Raw genomic sequence first — 23,071 nt, forward strand, 5'->3', positions numbered from 1 at the left:
ATACCAGATGGTAATGAGCTGAACCATGGGATTCGAGCAGCAGCGTGTGAGGGTGGATGTGTGATAAGATCAGAACCACCTTTCAGTTAATTAAAGGTTAACTCTAATTTAACACTTTGATTCTTGCTTCCACCTGTTCATTAGTTCACTGGGCTGCTATCTGTGGGCTGATGCTCTACCAAGTGCTCAGCCTACAGCAGTCAGGAGGCAGCCATGGCCCCTGCGCTGATGGAGCTTGTAATTTAGCCCCAAACTGATCTTCAGAAAGAGGTACAACAAATAGTTTCAGCAGTTAGAATAAAAGCGACACATCCAAAGAAAAATCAGAGAAGCACATATAATTTTCCATGCAGATCAACTGTGAAATGGATGAACTCAGGTAGCAATTTCACTGATCTTTGAAGCAGAGAAATGAGACTATTTTAGATCTTTTTAGGCTTTTGGTTTTGAACATTTGTAGATTTCATTTACCCCAAACCATAATCCCGTATTAAGTAGAATTTTTGCTGTTAAAAATTGAAAACTTTTTTCTTCCTTTATAATTCAGTTTTTCAAATTATTCGACTATGAGTAACTTATTTAATTTAGGATTGCCTGTGGGTTCTTGGCAATCACGATGCATATTTAGAAATCTTTGCAAAGTGAGAAAAATATAACCTACATATTGTTTTCTAATATGATGAAATAGTTATAAGCCCTAAATAAAACAATTAATGGGGCAGACATGATATGGTTTCCTAGACATTGACCTAAATGTTTATTAATTTCTATTTTGCAGTTTTTGTGTTTCATATTTTGGAGTCAAAAGATCTTTTATTCAGCTCCCAAACATTCTTATAGGCACTGGGCATGTTGCCTACAACGCCTAATGGATAAAACAGCCCTGTGCACAAAACACAGAGTGAAAAAGACCAATGAAATTAAGTAAAGGTGTCAGCGTATATGGTTTTCAGATAACTTGGAGAGTTTTTTTCCACCCTTTGCAGAATTCTTGCAGAACCAAAGAGAAAGCCACACACTCAAAAAACACAGCATATGTGTTAGCAAGAAAGCACTTGTACCTTTGGTGTGTCGTAAGAAACACAACAGGGCTGATGTAGTAGGAAATAAACTCTGAGAAAGGAAACACAAGGTGAGGGGAATGCATTCTTTTAAGCCCCTGCCATGCTAAGCACTGAGCCAGGGACTTTCTATGTACGCTTCCGTTTAATTCTCACGACAGCCTATGAAGTAGTTAGTATCATTCCCATTAAACAGATGAAGAAACCAAGGCGTAGAGATGGTCAGTAACTTACCAAAGGATATACAGCTATGGAGAAACAACCCAGCATCAGCTGAACCCTGAAGGCCTTACTCTCTCCACAATTCTCACACTGTCTGCTTGTTTCCTAAAAGGGTGGGGATTTTATGACTATATTTCTTTCTCTAAATGCTGATTTAATATGTGATGAATGTCAGTTAGTGTGGAGGGGACGCAAGAGGGTGGGTAGAGGTTGGAGTTTCCAAGAGAGCAAAGATGAAGTGATAGAAGGCAGAATTCACTGTCTTTTTTTTTTTTTTTCCTTAAGTGATTCATTAGTAGAAAAAAGCAGTGCTGGGTAAAACTTCTGAAGCCCACAGTCTGTAGCAATATCAAGGGAATTTTGAACTATGGAAAGTCCCAAATCATAATCAGATTGGAACATGTCCCAGCCCCTTCATGGTCCCTTTACAGTGTTTCTCAAAGTCTAATCCTAGGCCACCACCCACAAAACTATGCAAGGAGCTCAATAAGATGCAGATTCCTGGGCCCCCAACCAGACCTACTGGATTAATTTCTCCGAGGGAAAGACCTGGGAATCTGCATTTAAACTCACTGTCCCTACCTCTCTGGGTGATTCTATGCCCATTAACATTTTTAAACCCCACCCCGGTGGCTCAGAATAAGATACCACTGCCTCCTTATTTTCTTATTCAAGAGCTTTTAAAGACCATAGCTTAAACTATCAGGCATATCTAGTTCTGGGCTCATATTATCTTACAGATGAAAAATTTAAAGAGAAAACGAGCAAATTGCTTTATTAAGCCAGTCAGTAAAACTACTAAAATGCAAACTCAGAAAAATGAAAAAGCCACGCCTGATCCCCAGTGTGCTGGGATTATCTCTTAGGGCCTAGGCTTAAGTCATTAGAATGATTCCCACCCACTGAGAATATCCTATACCCAGGAAGATGTTGACAGATGTTTTTTAAAGCAGTTGCAATTGCCTGGAAGGCTAAAATCACCTCCTAGCAGCTAAGCCATCTCCACTATGAAAGAAAGGAAGGAAGGAAGGAAGGGAGGAAGGGAGGGAGAGGGAAGGAGGGAGGGACGGGGAGAGAGAGAGAGAGAGATAGAAAAGAGAAGTGAGGAAGGGAATGAAAAGAAAGGAAGAGGCAACCACACTCCCATGGATGTGAACCATTGGTCCGGGGTACATGGAGAGAGGCAGCCTAGAGACCCAGGATCAGGATACTGTGGAGAAGCCCTTGGTATTTGGCAGGGAAGGTGCCAGGGCCACCCTCTTGCCCTCCCCATCCTGGCCATGTCACTACCCCAGACCCTGACTGTGTGATGCTTTAGGCACGGCCTACTCTTCAGCCCTGGCTGCACCTCCTGGAAGGGCTGGCACAGGTCATTTTCAGAAGTTGATTTCCTCCTGCAGGACTCATCTACCTTTTGCTAAACAGAAAATGTTCTACTGAGTGTAGACTTAAAAAAAGCAAAACAAAACATGGAATGTGAGTGCCCGAGGGTCACCCCAGCACCCCAGCCCTTTGACATCAATCCAAGGGAAGATGAGTCAGTATCTCTGCCCTCTGGAAGGACGGGGAGCCATGGGGAAAGCCTGCAGGGCAGTCCCAGCAGATACAAGGGGAAGAAGTCTGAAGGCTTAGGCTTCTCCGACTTGGAGCTGAAAAGGTTGGGTCTAAAAAGGAAAACACGCTACCTTCCTGCCAAAGTCAACTGTGATGAAAGTTTAGAGCCCACCACCTCCCAGCCAAGCATTTCCTGTTCTGGCCTCCCCTTCTGCCTCACACTGGCTCAGATGTGGGAGAGCTATTTTTAAGGTGCAAACAACCAGGACTAAGAATGAGAGAAGTTACTTATTTATAGTTACACCTTTCAACTGTTATTTTTCCCCTCTGGAGATAGAAGCCAGGTTTTGTTTTCCCTTTGAATCTACAATTCCTAGGACAAGGAAGACTGAAAAGCCACAAGTCAGTTTATCACCTCTAGGCAGCATCGTTGTCGTGGGCAGTACAAGTCTAAAAGCTGTGCACCACCCTTGAGGAATCCCTCTTAAGGAACATATGCTCAGTTCATGCCACACGCGTGCTCTTGAGAAGTATTTTGTAAAACATACTTTTTATATCAAAGGTGATTTAAAAATGCATTAGTGCTTTGTTGTTTAAAGGAATCTACCCACACAGGGTCAGGGTCTGGGGTGGTGACATGGCCAGGATGGGGAGGGCAGGAGGGTGGCTCTGGCACCTCCCCAGCCAAACACTAAGGGCTCTCCGCAGTATCCTGATCTTGGGTCTCTAGGCTGCCTCTTTCCATGTACCCAAAGATGCATTAGTGCTTTCATTGTTTAAAGGAATCCTTTGTTTTTTCAACAGAGGATTCTAATACATCAAATAGATATTCCCTAATTTACAGAGGTTTGTAAAATCAGACTTCATATTAGATTTACTTGGGGCAGGACACATCTATAGTTAGTGTTCTAAGGGTCAACAAGCTCTTTCTGGTATGTAATTGCGTCTTTCCTCTTGTAATTCAGGGATATCTTCTTATCCAGTTAAATTTGTTCATTCCTAATACCAAACCTTGTAGGACCCATTGGAATTTGCCAGCAAATGAAAGAGAAAATCCCTCCCTTGTGATGCTCACATAAGCATCACCTTGGTTGTGGGTGTTACCCCCGATCAGTCCACTGACATTATTTTCCTGATAACACGTGTCCCTACCTAGCATTCTCTTGGTTGCTTCTGTCTCCCCCACAGCAATGTAAGCATCACCAGGGCTTTGTTTATCTTTAATTAATCACTGTATCACAAGCATCAAAAATATATTAGATGCTCAACATTCATTGTTCAATTAGTGAATTTCTACTGACCTCAAATTGCTAAAGTATTTGGGATTACACAGGGTGTTGCAGAGCTCCCCACACTGTATTTTTAAATTAATTCCTTCCTAAATATCCAAGCTCCACTGTTTTCACCCACTGCCTCAGGCATTATTATAAGAATGACTTGAAGGACAGGAGGATGGCTTCATTCCAATTCCACTAGTATCTATGCATTTTTAAATGAGTCAAACTAAGCTGATAACTCTATAGAACGAGTTGGTCAGCATGACATACTCCCAGCTTCCTCACTCTCGCTACTTTGGGTGGGTTCCTTGTCCAGCCAGGCCACTGAGGTCATGATTCAGCTTTTGGCCAAGGGAGGATCCTTGTTGCATCATCAGGCTTGTACGAGATTTGGTGTTTGTTCCACTCAATGAAGAAACAGAAAAGATAGGAAACGATTTGAGCACAGAGTGAAGGCTTAGAAGCTGATATATGAGAAAGATGGAGAGAAACAGTTTAATAACCCATGTAACCCAGGATGACACAGGAACTTAGGAGGGCTGGAAATCAACTGTACTCAGCACATGGTAGTTCAAAGAAGTTTTGCTGAATGATGGATGAATGGCAAAATCATGCAAACATGATGCCTGAGCTAAGGTATTGGTTATATCTACTTCTTGGCAGCTTCAAGTTATTAATTTGGGAACATTTCCAAATGCTCCAAGTGTAATGGGGAAAAAAAATAAGTAGGAACAAAAATTTAGTTAGTCATTTACTCACCTTTTTACCCACGTGGGGCCCACTGGTTCCCCCAATGCTTCTCTGCACTGATGGTGGCACCTGATATACCTCTTGTTCTTGGGTGCCGTGGCCAGTGGGGACTTGGTAAATTCCCTGATTTTGGTAGGAAGGTGGCACTTGGTAGATGGTGTCTCGGGGAGCAGCCTGTGGGTTTGGCACTTGATAGAGCTTCTGTTGGCCAAAGGTCTGCTGCATCAGTCCAGAGGCAGGCTGCTCGTGACTGGAGGCAGTCTCCTGCATGGGACCAATCAGAAGCTTCACCCGGTTGCCTGGGACAATGCCTTGCCGACCGTGTAACGAGCACAGCCACCATCCTTCCAGTCCCCCTGTGTTCTGCTCTATGACGGTCAGGATGTCTCCCTTGCGAAAGGCCAGTTCCTCGGCACACTCTGGGACATTGTCATATAAGGCCCTTGCCATAAGATTCTAGGAGGGAAGGAAGAGAAGGAAACCATGTTAGAATATTGGGTCGGTCCCTTTATCACCTAAGGCCCGTGCTCTTATGGAAAGGCACACTTCCTGGAAAGAGAGAAGCATAAATCTGAACAATAGACTGTAAGGAGAAAAACAGATGGTGCAGACAAAAGACAGATACATATACACTGCATCTGCCACCAGTGACATCAGACTGCCTCCTTGGAAAAGCTCAAAACACCAGAAGAGTTCTTTCCTCTAGCAGGAGATGCCGTGCCAAGGAATTATGAGTAGCAGTGTTACAGAGTTAGAGCATGGTTCACTATACAAAACATTTTTCTTCCTTTTTCAAAGTGAGCTTAAGGAAAAAAAAATCCCGAGATATTCAGATGTTCGACAATGAACATTTCTCAATATTGTTCTATATTGGAGGTGAAAAGAGTAAAAGAAAAATCCCAAATAACACACAGTACAAATAGCATTTATATTTGGAGTTGAAAAGCCAATAGAAGTACACATATATATGCCTTGGCAGGGCTTAGAAATTCTTGTTCTCAGATGACAGGAGCCTTGGATCCAGAGAGAATCCACAAGCAAGGCATGTAGACATGCCATCAAGCATGGAGCATAGGCCAGCAGCCATATACATCTCCAGCTTTGACAACGAATTTATTAACACATAGGTGGATGCCAACTCTTCTCTCTCGGTCTTTTATGCATACCTTTCCTGAGGGCCCCTCCTCGCCCTCCCCTTTCGTCACCTACTTCTTGAATCTCGCCATTCACATCAGAAAAGCTGTGCCTTCCCCTTTCATGGGCCCAACACACTCTCCGTCTTTGTATGAAGGCCTGTCTGGCACATTCAGTACTAAGCAGACAGCCAAAGTAGGCATTCAGCAGAGAGTGGGCAGGCAGTACGTGCTGACATTCTTGGAGGCCTTTCAAAGGCTCGGAAGATTTCATTTCTTGGCATTAGTAAAGTTTCCCAGCACGCGGGCAGCCATTCCCGCATGTCTGCCCCCTTCCCTGAGCTCAGCGAAGTCGGGGACGTTGTTGATTCAGCACAAGCCCTCGGAACACTAAAAGTGAACTCTAATGCTTTGTTAAGATGTTTGGATGCACTTAATGCCATTGAGGTGGGGCTCATTTATGGAAGAAAGGATTATGGATTGGATGGGGCAGGTTCATGACTTTATTTTATACCATGACATATTCGTGGGATTTTCAGCTGTCATTGTCTGAACTTTTGCTGTCTATTTTCTTCTCTAGCAACGTGGACTTGATCATTCAGCCTCGTGCTTTTCATTTCTTTGCAGCTGACTTGCACTACTCGCGTCCCCTTGTGCTAGCCCCATTGCCACGGGTCCTGTGTGTTTTCCGCTCTGGAGGGCTGTGCAATGGAAGGGATCTGCCCTCTATTCAGTAGTTGGGACGGGTCCAGTTCTGCTGCTGTGAGCCAGGTTCCTCTTAGCCAGGGCAATTAAAAGAGATAAAGCCATAGAGGACAGTCCTCAGGAAGCTTTGTGATACTCTTCAAGAATAAGGTTGAAGTCCTTTTTCTTGACAGTTATGAGATCCAGGAAGTGTGGGACACAGAGAGGTGAGCGGCCAGGGAAGCTAAAGGGAAACTGAGGAGTGCATATTTCAGGGGAAGGTTTCACTGGGTAGTTAATATTCCAGGAGGCACTGGGTTTCATCTAACAATGAAAAGTTCACATACATAAAGATAAAATCAGGCAGCAGTTTCCCCTGTTCATGGAACCATTTAAGGATGGTATCATAATCTTAAAATTGTCTCTGTTTCTCTTCTCCCATCTTTTGGGTATTCTGTATTTTACAAGACAAGTCATAGAGTTACAGAGGACAAGATTCTGGTCCTTTTACTAAAATGACCTCCAGGAAATGACTCCACCAGAGCTGTACTGAGATTATTAAGTGAGGAGATAGCTGACCACTCTGGCCTCTGTCTGTCCCTTTCTTCTGGGCCCATTCAGCAATCGGGAAGCCCCTACATGAAATCAGAAGCAACAGAGTCGGGCTAGTTGTATGGGAGCTGAGGGTTGGTAGCTGTGCAATTATACTGGCTACAAAGAAGGGAAAGAAGAGAAACAGAAAACAGTAGAAAGGCAAAGGGCTACAGATCTAATCAGCATAAATCAGCTCAAGGCATTCAGAATTGGGCCACTTCCAACTCCAAGAGCACCATGAGGCACTGAAGTGGAGCACCGGAGCGTGCTTGATCAGAGGCAGATAGAAATCCCCGTGCGAGAGTCGTCCTGGGCGTTCTTTGTCTCCTGCCCCAGTAACCTTCTTACCACCTGGTGAGCAGCCGGCTAATGTTTCTACACTGGCCTGTGAGCTGCTTCTTGGGGGAAACTCTCAGAGCCCCACAGTCTGGGCTAATGTGGGCACCGCAGGTGAGTCCTCCTGACGGGTTGTCAGGACTTCCCAGCGGTCCTCCTCAGTGCCCATAGAGGTTAGGTTTCAGGCACAGCTTGACAGTGCTGTTAGTAGCCAGGACCCCGGCACCAGCCTATTCACACACCGATACATATTCTCAGCCTTGGCCGAACAGGAGTATGAGTTATTTAATATCTGCGCAAGCTACAGAGAGCCAATGTCTACATCCAGCCACTCTCCTAAACCGAAGCTTACGGCTCCAGGGACCTTTAGAGATCACCTGGACACAATGCCCTTGTGTCACAGATGAGGAAATAGATTTGAAGTTTATCATTTGCCCAAGACCACACTGTTGGCAGCGACGGAAAGAGAATTGCATTCTTTCAGTTTAATCCTCTTTCCAGAACTTTAAGCTACCTTAGCTCAGCCACGCAGCATCCTTGTTACTGGGCTCGGTTCCATTATATGATAAAGTTCTGAAGAGGAGCGGTTCTTCTTTTTGTGTCTATGGAATAAATTGGATATTTGCGGTCTTGGGTTCTAGCTGTGTTACTTTGCCAGGCAACAGCATCCCTTTGGGCCTTAGTTTCCCGGTCTTTGGTAAGCTATGGTGATGTTTTATTTAATTTGCTAGATGGCCCTTGGGCTTCAGGCTCCCTCCCCGCCTTGCCTCCTTTCCATTTGCAGTCCAGGCTTGGTCCTATTCCAATGATGCTATTATATATGTTTTGTACCTATCTGATATTTATCTTGCTCAGGATTACATTTCAGAAGAAGTGTTATCTTAAAGCAGTATATTTCTGAATTATGAATGAGTTCTTGTCACTGCAACCTTTTGTTGAGTATCTGCCTACAAACAGCAATAGTGAAACCATTGGTTGCATTCAAGGGAACTTCTGAGACAACATATTAATAATGATACTACCTGATAAATTATGGATAAATGTCATCAGATTCCAACACAGATAATACATCAGCAGGTAGGAAAAGGCATGAGGCAGGAGTTGGGCTTTCGAAAAGATTTGGTGTTGGCGCAAGGTTTCAGTAAGACCATAACAGCCAAATGAATTTCAGCTGGACCATAAACCATCTCATTCAAAAGTGCACATCACTCGTAATAGGAAAATCAAGAATGAATTCTTCTGGCAAGGAAGTGGAGGGATCCTCTCCTTCAGTGCAAAGGTGTGATTCCTTGAGCCACAAAGTCAGAAGCTGATGATCTGCTGTCTTAGAAAAACCCCAGAGAGGCAGTTTAATCTACTCAAGATGTACTCTTTCTCCTGCCCACTCACCCCCTTGGATATTTATCTCCAGGGTAGGGAAGGTCAACACAGAAACAAATCAAGGAGAGATAAGAGAGCTATGTAACCCTATATTCAGTTGGATGGTTAGTCTCCAAAGGCTGGCAGTTAGCAGTGCAGCTAGAGCTTGGCAAAAAACCAAAACAGTTAGGGCACAGAACTTGAAAGCCAGAAGGAACTTTAAACAATTACCGTCCAACCCTTTCACTTTACAAAAGAAAAAAATGAGCCTCAAGAAGTTAATGATTTGCCAGCTCATCTGGCAAGAAAGTCTTAGAGCTGAGACAGGAATTCAGGCCTCTTGTCTTCAGGTCTAGAATTAGGACAGAATTTAGTCAAGTGAAATACAGGTGCAACACAAGCTGTGGCTCTAATCAGGATTGCAAATCAGCATTTAGGATCATGAGCCCTATCTGAGGGAACCCTGATTGCAGCAGCCTCTAGCCTTGATCCCCAGCCCAAGCTTCCTTGAAACTGTCTTCTTCTGGCCTCCACGATACCACTTTTTCGTTCTCCCTCTTCTCTTGACCACTCTCATCCTTATTCTCCACTGGAGACTAAATCTTTTTCCCATCCCTAAAGTGATCATGTTCCAAAGAGATTTGTCCTTTGCACTTTCCTCTTCTCAGCTATGTGCTTACGCTCTACAGGAAATCCCATCTATGGGATGGCATCTGAACACACAGATAATTCCTAAAGCCATAGTCTTCGCTGGATATTTCTTCTGCATTCCAGTCCCTTATCCAGTCTAATGGGCATCTTCCTCTCTAAAAGCAAGTGCAAACACCTTTTTCTCCTGCTTTGCTTTGCTTGGTTAACAGCATGCACACAGCTGTGCAGTAAGAGCCGCAGAGGTTTGCTGTGTCTCTTCATGACCTGCAACCCATCTGGGGCCCTGCTTTCCACCTCACTGCCACCCTTCATTCAGGTCTTCAGCAACTTTTTTTTTTTTTTTTTTTTTTTTTTTTCTGTAGCACAGAAATTGCTTCCCAATTGGCTTTCCTGCATTAAATTCCTTCCTCCCTCGAAACCCATCTTTCATTTAACCAGAATGGGTATCTATTCAAAGGCTGTTTCCCTTCCCAGTTCTCGATCATACTATTTCTTTACAGTACAACTTGGATTGCCCTGTTCAAGACTGTGAACTCCTTAAGTTCAGAGATGCAAATTCCTTTTGCATTTCCAGAACTTTACCCCAGTATCTGAAACAAAATATAGACTCAGTAAATGTTTGCTAAGTTGAAATGGATTCTGAACTTTGATTTCCTCATTGTCTGCAGGGAGGGTGAAATTGTTTTACTTAGAGAATTCAGCAAGACATTTGGTTAGAATTTTCAGATGGAAGTGGGGAAAATGAATGAACCAGAAAGAGAAATGTCATGTCCAAGTCACTCAAGCCTCACAGCCAGAGACTATGGGAGACAGACAGCAGGAAAGGGCCTGCCTCTCCCTATTTAAACAGGATAATGACGCAGATCGGGAGCCTGACCCCCCTGAAACTAGTGTTCGCAACTACGGAGCAAACAGGAAGGCCAAGAGGAACTGACCATCCCAGTGAGATTAAACACAATGGTCTCTTTTAAGAGCCTTTCTCCCTTCAGTGTAGCAATCTGCTTTTGGCACTAGGTGACAGAGCACCATTCAAACACTTTGCCAGACCACTTGGGTTCTGCTGTTCCTGGTTCCCAAGCTATGCCTGAGGAGTGGGAAGAAAATACTGTACAGTTGACCAGAACGCTGGTACAGAGAGCTCTAGGTCACATGACGACTTCTACCCCTCACCCCACCTCCAACTCCTCCCTGCCTTTTTTCCCTTCCCTCACTGCTATCAAAATGTCAAGAAAGCTTATTACTCCTATGTCAGAGAAACGATCTGCTTTTCCAAATACAGAGAGGTGTGACTTGTAGTTTCCATGACCCCTCATGCGGTCGTTTGAAGAGAAATGAGACACAATGTCTGGTGTATCACCCCACTAAGACCGATAGCATCATCAATGGCCTGGCTTCCTCTGATTATTTTTACTTCATTCTATATTTGTCATGCAGGGGATCCTGCCATGGCCTCAGGGTTGCCCCATTCTCAATGACATGATTTTCCTGTGCCCAGTCCCCCAAAACTTTAGCCTGGACTCTTGTGGGTTTGCATGCCTGCATGCGCAAATGCATGCATTGCAGAGGACAGACCCTGAGAAACAGACACATTCAAGGAAATGGCCATCATCAAGGAAGTCAGTCCTAAGGCAGGCGGCTGAGGGATGAACATTGTCAAGGTCAGTCTCAGGGCACAACAGGGAAGAGAAAGAAAGGCTCACGTGCTTTTGTGCATACTGACGAAAACCGGCTTTGGTCTGAGAACTGCAAACCATTTTGGCTACATTTCTCCTTTCCTTCCCACCATCACCTTTGGGATAGAGGGGGATGTGGGCTTTCTCCAGAGAAGGAAACAGCCATAGTCAGAAAACATGGATATCTGTAAGTGTCAGGATTTTAATTCTCAGAATACTTGGTTTACACTTAGGTTCTTGCATCTGAAGATCTGGAATGTTGAATTTTTTGAGTTGGTTCCTCTTGAGATTATGAAGTCACAGGCATGAAGCTTTCAATACAGGAGACAGAAGATATGATAAGTTATGATGTAATATAAGGTATGCTAGTTTTTTCCCAGTACTATTTGTCGACTGTGTTCTGACACACTTTTCACTAGGTGAGCTGAATGGAGCTCACAGAAAGGCAAAAGCAGGACCCCACTTTATCCCACGAATCCCTGGCATCCTTCTGCCCACTGCTGAGGGGTGTTCAACATTTCCCACAAGGCCTCCTGTGGCACCCAGACTGCATTTCAGGCAGTAATTTTTATTTTCTGGGAAGTGCTTCTTCTAGACCCCTATGACAGTCACAAAGCTTATAGGAGTATCTTGGACCCCCCCCCCCCGCCACCGCTGAATCTTGACGTCATTCACTTTGCCCCAAGTCCTCAAGTTTTCTTAGATTTTCCAGCTTTGTGAACTTTAGCTATAGCATTCTCTTTTGAGCATGTCTGAGTGGGAGAAGGTTTGAGAAATGTGACATTAAATACTTGCCTCCCGAAGGTACTCTTTGACATGGCAAGAGAAGCTGTTAATACTCCCTGGATGTGCTGTGGGGCAGCGCCCTGTGTGTGGTTGTAGATCCAGGGCTTGGAATCTTAACATCTCTTCCACACTGGCCAATCCTATCTGACGAAGGATCATTTGGAACCCAGCACTATTTTGGTGGCTCATATACCAAAGTGAAGTTACTTTTTGAGGACTGGTGAAAAGATCTGATGCTCACTGCAAATTTGGATATTTGGATCTCAGAAAGAAATCTCTCTCTGACCAGATTTGGTAACATGATATGGACAGCATAGCTGTGCAATTACAAAGGGGTTCCTCAAAAGCTGGGTTCCTCTCCTTCCCCATACTTGAATGAATGCCATCTATTCTTGCTTGATTTAGGGTTCGTGCTGGACAGACACATTCATATGCTAGGATTTGTTTACTATGTAACCAACAAAATCTTAGGGCAAAGAGTTAGTAGGCAGATTTGCATATATGTGTGTATACGTGCAATGTCACAGTCAACTTCTATTATTTCCTGGCCCACGGTGGAAGATGAATTTGACTGCTGAGTTCTTTTTCACTCATCTGTGGTCTTTGGGTTTACCGAAGCAACTCCTGAGAGTCTTAAAGAAGGTGGAGGCTGCGCACGGTGGCTCACACCTGTAATCCCAGCACTTTGGGAGGCTGAGGTGGGCAGATTGCCTGAGCTCAGGAGTTTGTGACCAGCCTGGGCAACATGGTGAAACCCCGTCTCTACTAAAATACAAAAAATTAGCCAGGCCTGGAGGTGTGCACCTGCAGTTTCAGTTACTCGGGAGGCTGAGGCAGGAGAATTGCTTGAACCTGGGAGGCGGAGGTTGCAGTGAGCTGAGATCACGCCATTGTACTCCAGCCTGGGTGACAGAGCGAGACTCTGTCATAAAAAAAAAAAAGAAAAAGAAAAAAAGAAGGGGGAAGAACACCTAGGTTTTTTATAGGTATTAGAACCAGAAGTCACCCATACCTTGACCAGAGTTGATTAGAGTAGAATTTCAGAGTAAGAAGGAACCATTCTAACCCAATCTCCTTATTTTACAGCCCAGAGGGTCTCTTATTAGATTAGCGGCAGAGCCAGAGCTAGCATCTGGTTCACCTCTTAATCTAGAATTTTTTCTCACCGGACAAGGATGCCCTTCCTGAGAATCTTCTCCATCTTAGAAGTCAGCACTGTTGCTATTAAGCCTTGGAATCTCGAAGCATTTGTCCCAGGTTGCCTGATTTTGATAGAATTCAGTACATACAGTATCTTGGCAAGGGGTCAAAAATGCGGGGTAGGCACAAGCTCTTTTCAGGGTTCTGTCTGTAGATAAATCTGACAGGCACCATATAATGATGAAGGCCTGACACCCACCCACCCACAAGATAGATTTTATTAACAATAAAACAACCATCTGGATTTCAGCCAGCATTACAGTGTTGGCACTGGATCATATCTATCTGCCTGTCTAGACAAATCCCTCTAACATCCAGGTACTCAGGGAAGAGAAATAAGAATTAAGTTTTAATGGAGTAGGAGACTCCAATCTACTATATTACAATATACTTTCAAAAATGATGTCATTTCTCAAAGTCAAAATGCACAAGTTATAACATCTGATAAGGTGTTTGAAAGAAGAAAAAGAGGTTCCTATTTTTACACTCCTGTCTATCTTATCTTCCTTCACCAAGCTATGCAGCCCAAGGTTATATCTAAACCCACCAATACAAATGCATACACATCCTGGCAACTGTTGTCCATCTCCCAGCCAGAACCGAGTTGATGTAAATAGGATGCAACCCTACCTGGAACTCTTTTAGATGTCACCTCACCTGGATTTGGTGCCTGATTGGTATTATCTACTTCACTTGTGAGGTCCTCAGAGAGTTTTAGAAAACAGATTCACACACTTGGCTGAGAGGTGTTTACAGTCATACACTGTCAGCAATGCAGCCACTAAGCTGTCTCAAGAAAGAGTTTTTGAAGCTGCAGCTTCTTAGTTAGAAGACAGGGGAAAGGTGGCAGGAGCAAAGGGAACAAAAAACCTTCATTGTGAAATTGTTCAGTGCCGAGGTGGAGAGACAAGCTCTTACACGCACATGTTATACACCAGTTTATGAGAATAAAATAGCTTTCTTAAAGACCCAGCTCTAAATGCATGTTCCATCATGAGGTACATATTGTAGAGAGAGAAGCCAGAGAAATACTTTAAAGTTGCCTTAGAGATGGTTTGATGGGTTTTACATTTGACTTGAATGAAACTCTGCGCTTCTTAGTATTTTGTGGTATTCACTGAAACAAACTGGGGCTAGGCCTGTAAGAGGAAGTTGCTTTTTGGTTAGGACCTGTTACATTAAGCTCAACATCAGTAATGATAAAATTATGGCAATCAGTTCTATGGGGGTATTTTTGAGTACGGCAGTTATTTTTAAGGAGAAGGAGTAGAAGAGATTAGACCACTGCTTCTCAACTAGGAGGATTTTTGTCCCCTCTGGGTACAGGCAATGTTTAGTGGCATTTTTTGGTTGTCACTGTGTGTGTGTGTGCATGTGCACATGCATGCACACGTGTGTTACTGTCATCTAGTGGGTAGAGTGGCCAGGGATGTTGCTAAACATCCTACAGTGTGCAGGACAGCCCCCACCACAAAGAATGACCTGGCCCTAAATGTCAATAATGCCAAGGTTGAGAAACCCTGGATAGAGGAATGGACACCAGACTGAATTAGGAGGGTCTAGCTTCAGACTTCACATTTTAAGACTAATGACCATCAAATCTCTGCCTTTTGTGCCTCTGTTTCCCTGTCTGCAAAATAAATATTAATAGACATGTTCTTTATAAAAATATGAGGAATCATGAGATTATTTACTCCAAATGCTCTGATTTCTTCAGAAAAAAGAGTCTCTATAAAATCAAAGCACGGTTATTATTACTGTGCCAAGATGAGCTCATGAAATTGTGTCTTAAGAACTTTATTCCTCCCCTTGGAAAAAAAAACTTCCTCTAGGAAAAAAAAAAAACAACAAAACAAAAAACCCAGAAATGATCTCATCATGATTACACCTGCCACACCAAAAAACAGACACACTTCAGAGGAATGAAATTCTTTCCCTTCAGCAATGAACTAAGCTGAGTCTGTAATTAAGATCTTAATAAGGGAGGCAGGAGGCTTGATTCAGGTGCTGCGGGCTATGAGGCGAGAGCGCCCATGCCAGGTTTAAAGCAAGAACAATTGGATGCAAATCCCCCTCACTGCTTAACACTCTCAGGTGTTCCAAACAAGTTCTTATTTCAAAATGGGCATGGCTTTATTTCTAAAAATGCCTATTTCTGCAAAGAAAAGGAAAGAGAGCACCTTGTTATTTACAAGTCAATGAAAAAAAAAACACAACATCTTAGATAGTTTCCTGCAAAAGGCTGCTGTAAGGGAGATGGGATAATGCCTTCGACAGTGGATTAATCTCAGGAGCAGCCCTTGATGACAGTCTCTAGAGTGACCATGTGCTTCCGGACTCTCCCAGGCAGTCCCCAGGTTCAAATATCCTTCCCTTTGTCAGACCATATGTCCCATTTTTTTGGTTTGTAAAACATGGATACATACTCACAAAAAAGAAATATTTTTGAAACCAACAACAAAGGATGGGAATGCAAGTATATTTCTTGATTATGGATCTGCCGTGGTTGAATTTCGGATTTGGGAGAAAAAGAGCTAGGCACTGATAAGAATCTTAAATTCAATCAATGTTATGTGTTCTCTAATTGACAAGGTGATGTCTGTAAGGAAATGAGATCTATTCCAGTGCCTCTGGGCCTCTGTGAGATAGCCTAGAAGTCCAGCTCCACAGTGACAGGGGTTATCAAGAGAAAGGAGGCTGTCGGGCTGCGTTCATTTCTGCTGTTCCCTTCCTTGAACCCATTTAAAGGTGTGCTTGTCATGCTGGGCTCTGAGTGGAGAGGGTCAGGGAAGCGGAGATAGCACTGGACTTCTGCCCCAGGGGAGCACGCAAGGGAAAGAGGGCTCAACATTTTGCTAGGCCCATGCTGCTGTGGTAGTGCGACTGTACTACGGGTCCACGAACCCATTTCCTGCCAAACTCTCAGTCATGCCACAGTGACTAGTAACAAGAACGAAAGAACAAAAGGAAAAGAAAAAAAAAATCTCATCGACAGATGACTGATGTGTCCTGACACTAAAGACTCAGAAGTAGCTGGAGTGTCTAGAAGTCCACTTACTGCCATTTTCTGTGTGCTGGCTTTGCCTGTTATGGTTATTTTGGGAGGCGGAGGGTGTTGGGGGGCAGATAAGCCCAGCTCATTCTTAAAGAGTCCTCTAGATGAGTCCTCAGTTAGCCTCATCTCCTGTGGGAGTGAGGCATTAAATTAAGGAAAACAAGTGGACTGTCAGGAATCACTGAGATTAAGGCTAACTCATAGTTACCAAGAGATAGCACAGTGTTTCTGCCTAACCAATAAAACCTAGGAAAAACATGAATGACATATCCTACTATCTAAATGCATAATGCCTTAAGAAGTAGACAGGAGATCTGGTTCAAATCTGAACTTTACATGTGTTTTGGTTACTGCAACTTTCTATTGGGTTTCACAGATAATTAATCCATCCACCGCCCCCCTGCCCCCCAACCACACATACACACAGTAAAAAAAGGAATTCAAATTAATTTCAAAAGGGCTATCAAATATTTTTGTTGCTTGAAATGGTTTCACTTTTACATATTTGTTGCTAAATCTTTGTTTCCTGTGGGCATAAACATAACATTTCACGTGAGGGACATTTTTAGTAACATCATATAACTATTACCTTGATATGTTAGACATATCAGGGGGAATTCTAATTCGCAAGACTGAGATTTGCAAAGAAACATGACACTTACAAATCACTGGATCCAGCCTTTGAATAAGGATCATGAACTACCTACTTAGACACCGTGTAAGCACCAGAAGCACTAGTAGTGGTTAGTGAGGGGATTAGGGAGAAAGAGACTAGCTGTTTTGTTTGTTTGTTTTGTTTTTGAGACAGTCTCACTGTCGCCCAGGCTGGAGTGCAGTGGCGCAATCTTGGCTCACTGCAAGCTCCGCCTCCCGGGTTCAAGCCATTCTCCTGCCTTAGCCTCCCAAGTAGCTGGGATTACAGGTGACCACCACCATGCCCAGCTAATTTTTTGTATTTTTAGTAGAGACGGGGTTTCACCATGTTAGCCATGATGGTCTCGATCTCCTGACCTCATGATCTGCCTGCCTCGGCCTCCCAAAGTGCTGGGATTACAGGTGTGAGCCACCGCGCCCGGCCTTTTTTTTTTTTTTTTTTTTAAAGAATAACTGGGATTTAATAGTCCATTGTGGGGCCCAGGAATATGTATTGGAAAACATTCCACTGGCAACTTTGATATCTCCATGACAGCTGCCTCCACTCCCTACGTCAACCATGAAAAACTGCTGTCAGCTCCACCACTATCCATATTTCTGGAGTGCCCGTTCTATCTTCCTCAAATTCACCTAGATCTCATTGTTTGGTCAAACTGTCTTCAAAGAGAGTCACCCTTTCCAGTGAAGGGTAGAAAAGGTTACCAACAAGGTGACTTATCTTAAAATGCAGATTGTTCAGGAAAATAATCCTTTGCAGGCTGTCATGTTCCCTAGCTGTGTGGAATCCTCATTAGCCAGCAGGAATTACTGCAGAGAGATGGCTGGAATGTTCAAAGTAAATAAGATGGAGGGGGGTGTTGTTGGCAAAGTATAAACAGGGTTTTTTTTTGTGTGTGTGTGTCCCCTTTTCATGCCCGTACTCTTTGCAACCATCTATCACCTAGGAAACCGTCAGTTACTCTCTGGCATTTTAAGTTAGAAATATAGTATTTCTTCCCAATGGCCCTGTTTCATTTGTCTTGGCGAGAAGTCCTGGTAATTCAGCCTATATGGTCTTGCAGAGTATTGCCTTGGTCCTAGTGGTTGGCATTTCAAACCAATTTGTTTAGATTTCTTTCTGACCCTAAAATGATCTAAACATAGACAACCAAGACCTCTTACTTTACATTTATGTCATTCTAATTGACTGCAATTGGATAAGAGAGTTCACCCTGAACTTCTCATGTACTCCCAACTTACATTCTTTGGATTTTATCTTTGGTTTTTTGAATTGATGACTTTCTCTTCCTCACTGATATTTCTGTTATGGGTAAACAATTCTAGTGAATGTTCCCTTTAAACACTTTTATCTATATAAAAATTCCATATCTATATATCTGTATATCTTTGTGGGTATGTGTATATAACATCATATAATAGCTGCCATTTATTAAATGCCTAATATCTGCTAGAAAGGACAATTGTCATATATTATATCCTATAACTATCTGACAAGACAGGTATTATTCTCATTTTATAAATGAGGAAAAGAAGGTTTAAAGTAGCTAGCATAAAATTATACTGTTAGAAAGTAACAAAAGTGGGATTTGAAACAAAGCCCATGTTTTTTTTTTGTTGTTGTTGTTTTTTTTACTATGCCATATAGTGTTAAGATCCTCTTAAATGGCTATTTGTGTATACATTTTGTCTTCTATGAGCAAAGTCTTATAATTTCAGGAATATTGAGTCCAATGAACAACAATGAAGGAATCAAGTCATGAGTATATTAGCAAGTGGGGCCATATGCTGTTAGGGCCCTATGCTTACAATACACATCCAGGCCCACGGAATACTCAACAATATTCAACCATCTCAACCTAGTAACTGGGATTTTGACATAATTCTGTCACCAAGTCTTGAGTACATACCATCCTTTCAACATCTATTGAGCATCTACCATACAAAGAGAGCTGGAGCCAGCTTGCATTGTCTGCTTACTATATGCCAAGAGCCATAGTAAGTACTTCATTCATATATTATCCCAGGTCTTCGAACAATAGTATGAGGCAGTTATTCTTATCCCTATTTTACAGACAATGCTGTAAAATGAGGCTTAGAGAGCTTAACTTGCCTAAGGTCACAGAGCTATAAGCCATAAGGAACAGAAATGCCTTTCTTCAAAGCCCATGCTCTATCATGTCTCTAACCCAAGAGCATAAAACACCAAGTCTTGGCCCCCTCAAAACTTCACAGACCCTAGATCATGTTTTTCATTCAAGGACTTTTCGATCAATCTGCCTCTACATACAAATAGAGGGTGGGTCTCTCATATTCAGTGGGGTTTACTTAAAACTAAACAGGCCCAGTAGGCAACCTATCTGAGTTACAGGTATCCTTTAGATAACGATTTGATTGAAAGAGGTCAATAAGTAAGGTAGTGCTAACAGAGTAGGGCAGAGGTGAAAAGCATAACAGCCTATTTTAGGGATTATAGGATGGTCCAGGAGACACAGGTTTCAGAGTTTGATTGTTTAAACAGAGTGGATGGCTGAGGAGACTTTACTAGCGGGACTGACAGGCCGCTCAAGTCATGTAAACGCAAAGAGAGAGGCAGATGAATGGGGGCAGTGAGGGACCAAGATTTCCCATAGCAGAGTCTAAGGAGAAGGAAAAATGAGGGCTACAGAATGTGCATTAAAGGTGTCACATCTGTGTGTGGGGGGCGAGGAGGCAGCGGTAGATAGGTGCGGGTGGGGGGCCTGGGGGGTAGGGGGTTGGAAGTAAGACCTACGGAAGTCAGTATTAAAGAAGCATAAGGAAAGCCTGAAAAGAAGAAGAAGAAGAAAAAAGGAGAACCAATGAGGTCATAAAAGCACGAAAGTGGGAGGGAATTTGCAAAAAGGCCGGGCGCGGTGGCTCACACCTGTAATCCCAGCACTTTGGGAGGCTGAGGCAGGTGGATCACCTGAGGTCAAGAGTTCGAGACCAGCCTGACCAACACAGTGAAACCCATCTCTATTAAAAATACAAAACTTATCCAGGCATGGTGGTGGGCACCTGTAATCCCAGCTACTCAGGAGGCCGAGACAGGAGAATCACTTGAACCCAGGAGGCAGAGGTTGCAGTGAGCTGAGGTGGCGCCACTGCACTCCAGCCTAGGCGACAGAGTGAGACTTGATCTCAAAAAAAGAAAAAAAGAAAAGTGGAGAGGAAGGTGTTTTTTTCAGAAGACTGGAGTGAAGGGAGAGACAGGGAACCACTGAATTCTGAGAACAGAACTGACGTGTATTCCAGCAAGGAAAGGATGCTAAAGGAATCCTTGGTATGTTACGCACTGTGCAACTTGCTAAATTTGGTATTATCAGGCACCTTCAGTTCTCTAAAGGCTTTTATCTCTGTGTAGTAAGCCATTTAGCTCTGCAAATGGGTTTGCTAAATAAAAAAATAAATGCATAAATACATAAATAACCAAGCTGATATTTTTCAAACCATGTTTTAGTGATTTTAAATCCATAGATCTCATACAAGGTTTAAAAAGGAAAAGGACAGGAGTCCTACATTTGGATTGGTTGCAAAAATCATATAGAGAAAAATAAAGCATTTTAAACCAAAATATCAAAGCAAGGAAATAATTGGGAATTTTATAGGTTATGCATGACCATATTGACTAAATTAAAGATCCTCTGTCATTATTTTCCTCAGTCTTGCTTGAGAAAATACGAATACTTTCAAAGTCCTTTCCAAACCGTTTCACAGCACACAGGTTCTCCTTTCCCTGACCTACCCCATTCAACCAGAACACAGGACTCTGACTTTCAGAATGCAGCTTTCTTAATGGCATTGTAAGTTCCGTCTGTAATTTTTCTTCAGTCAAAACGTTAAAGAATGAATTTGTTGTATGGTAGACGAGATAAATAATTTAGAATTTTAATGTAGGCACGTAAGGGCTCAGAAATTTGGCAAAACCACAAAAGCGTCTCTGCTCAGCCATTAGCGGCCAGGCCAAGGGGCCGCTGAGCCCCCGCCAGGGCTGGGCCTGAGGTGGGCGGGGCCTCGGGCCTGGCAGGCACAAACGGGGCGGGGTCTCGGGGCTTCTGCTCAAACACAGCTGCGCAGAGACCCTTCCATCACCCTCCTGGCAAACAGCACAACCATACACCTCCAGACCCTCAGGAGGGAGCCTTCACTGGGTAAGCAAACCAAGGCCATCGAGGCAACCACCTAACCCCGCCAGCCCCCGCCCAATTAAGAACATGCTCTGTATATGATGGGAATTTTGTAGAAAATTCTTAATAAATGAAGCCCCCGTAATTTACTATCACATAACCACAGACTGAATCCCTTCTAAGAGAAATGGAAAATTAAGTACATATGACAATGACTGCAACCTTCCTGTGGACAAATAACATACAGGGAAATAAAGACAGATTAGATACGTGCTAACCAGAAATGTCTGTCCGGAGTAATAGCTTACATTCCACAGTTCTCAGGATTACTGCAAGTACCTTGCTGCCTGGCCTGAAGCTATGTATATTAAGTGCAAAATAAGTGAAGGTTTGTTGTTCCGTAGTTGTGATCCCTGGGGCAGCCAAACCAGATAATCAGGTTAACAACGACAATCTTATAGGGCCTGATTCATAAGTCTTTCAGTAAACATTTTAAGGTTTGTGCTAAATTTACAGTGCATAGAGCAATATAGTATTTTAGAGATAATTTCTGTCTCTGGGATTTTACCATCTAATAATTATCTGGTTTTACTACCTAAGTGGCTCAAATTAAACAAATAACTGCCAAACATGCATTTCATTTTGCTTTGTAGAGTTACTATCTTAAAAAGAAATTATCCTGCAGGAATACTTGGGATGAAATAGTCTTAAACTTTCTGGGAGAAGAAAACACTGGCCATATTTTAGAGAGGTCAACGATAGTTCTTTCTCTTTCTCTTAATAGTGATTAAAGTCATGAGTTCTGGAGCCAGATCGCCTTAGTTCTAATCCCAGCTCACCACTTTCTAGCTGTGTGGCATTAGATAAATTACTTAGCCTCTCTGTGTCATTTGAAATTGAGTATAAAAATAATACCCACCTTGTAGAGCTATTGGGAGAGTTGAATATGACAATCTTGTGTTGTCACAGTAAGTCTCAATTAATGTTACTTCATTACTTTTGTGTCTCTCCTCTACTTACAATAACAAAATCCTTTCCTGAAGTAAAGTTGTTCATTATTAACTAGAGAGAAAGAAAACTTTATAAAAAAGGAAAGTGGATTTCTTCAGCTATTGGTTGATTTAATAGTCATCATAGGGCATAAGTCATTTGTTCGGTCGGAGAAGTTAGCTTTTTTGCTGGTGAAGGTGCCTACAAGGTAATAAAAATCATGTATTTACATCATTTGGCAAGGTGTTCAACACCAGTAAGGCCCAGTGGAGAAGCAGGTTTCTCCATGAATGCCAATCGCAGTTTACGCTGTCAGTCACTTTATCAGTTGCCTTTAGATTTTCTTTCCATAAAGAGTAAAGCTAAACACGATGAGATCATTGAATAAAAGTGACTTGAGACTTTGTCACTTTCGTCACTTTCTAGATTACAGCACTCAATGTTAATTTCAGCCATTTACACTTTCCAATAATAGACATATGAACATACTCTCTCTTTTTTCTGCAAGCCAGTTCTTATTCAACAACAGGGAAAGGAAGAGCAAAAAAGTCACTCCAGGCTGAGTAATATCTGGTCCTATCGTTGTTCTAAATAAGGAAATATGGGGTGAGCCACTTTAAGAAAGATAACTTTCCTGCCAAGTAGAGGGATTTGTTTCTGGTTGCATCCTAAAGTCAAATACTAATAGTCTTCAGGATGACCCTTTCCTCTGATCTTCCCTACTGATGAAGATAATAGAAAGCTGATGAAACGGAAATAGCTGATACCTGTGTCTTCAGACAGTGGTAACATAGGCATTACTATAAAGACTTTTGACATTTAGACTTAAAGCTTTTGAATAAGATTCATAGTTTTTGAACAAAAGCTTTATTACTGAGGCTAGTCAGTGGCTATCAGTTAGACCAAGTATTTACAACCTTACATCAAAAAAGGATGGACCAGAAAAA

At 42.8% G+C, this 23,071-nt stretch overlaps 1 protein-coding gene across 2 annotated transcripts in view; it reads right to left on the reverse strand.

Annotated features, from left to right (window-relative positions):
- Positions 1-23,071, reverse strand: part of NEDD9 (neural precursor cell expressed, developmentally down-regulated 9) — a 49,436-nt gene that overhangs the window by 25,063 nt on the left and 1,302 nt on the right. For both annotated transcript variants that reach the window (XM_003827555.4, XM_008952902.5), the window contains exon 2: positions 4,874-5,320. In XM_003827555.4, coding sequence (XP_003827603.1) covers positions 4,874-5,320 — 447 coding nt within the window. The remainder of the gene's footprint in view (positions 1-4,873; positions 5,321-23,071) is intronic.

Source organism: Pan paniscus, chromosome 5, assembly GCF_029289425.2.
Source record: "Pan paniscus chromosome 5, NHGRI_mPanPan1-v2.0_pri, whole genome shotgun sequence".
Lineage (NCBI taxonomy): Eukaryota > Metazoa > Chordata > Mammalia > Primates > Hominidae > Pan > Pan paniscus.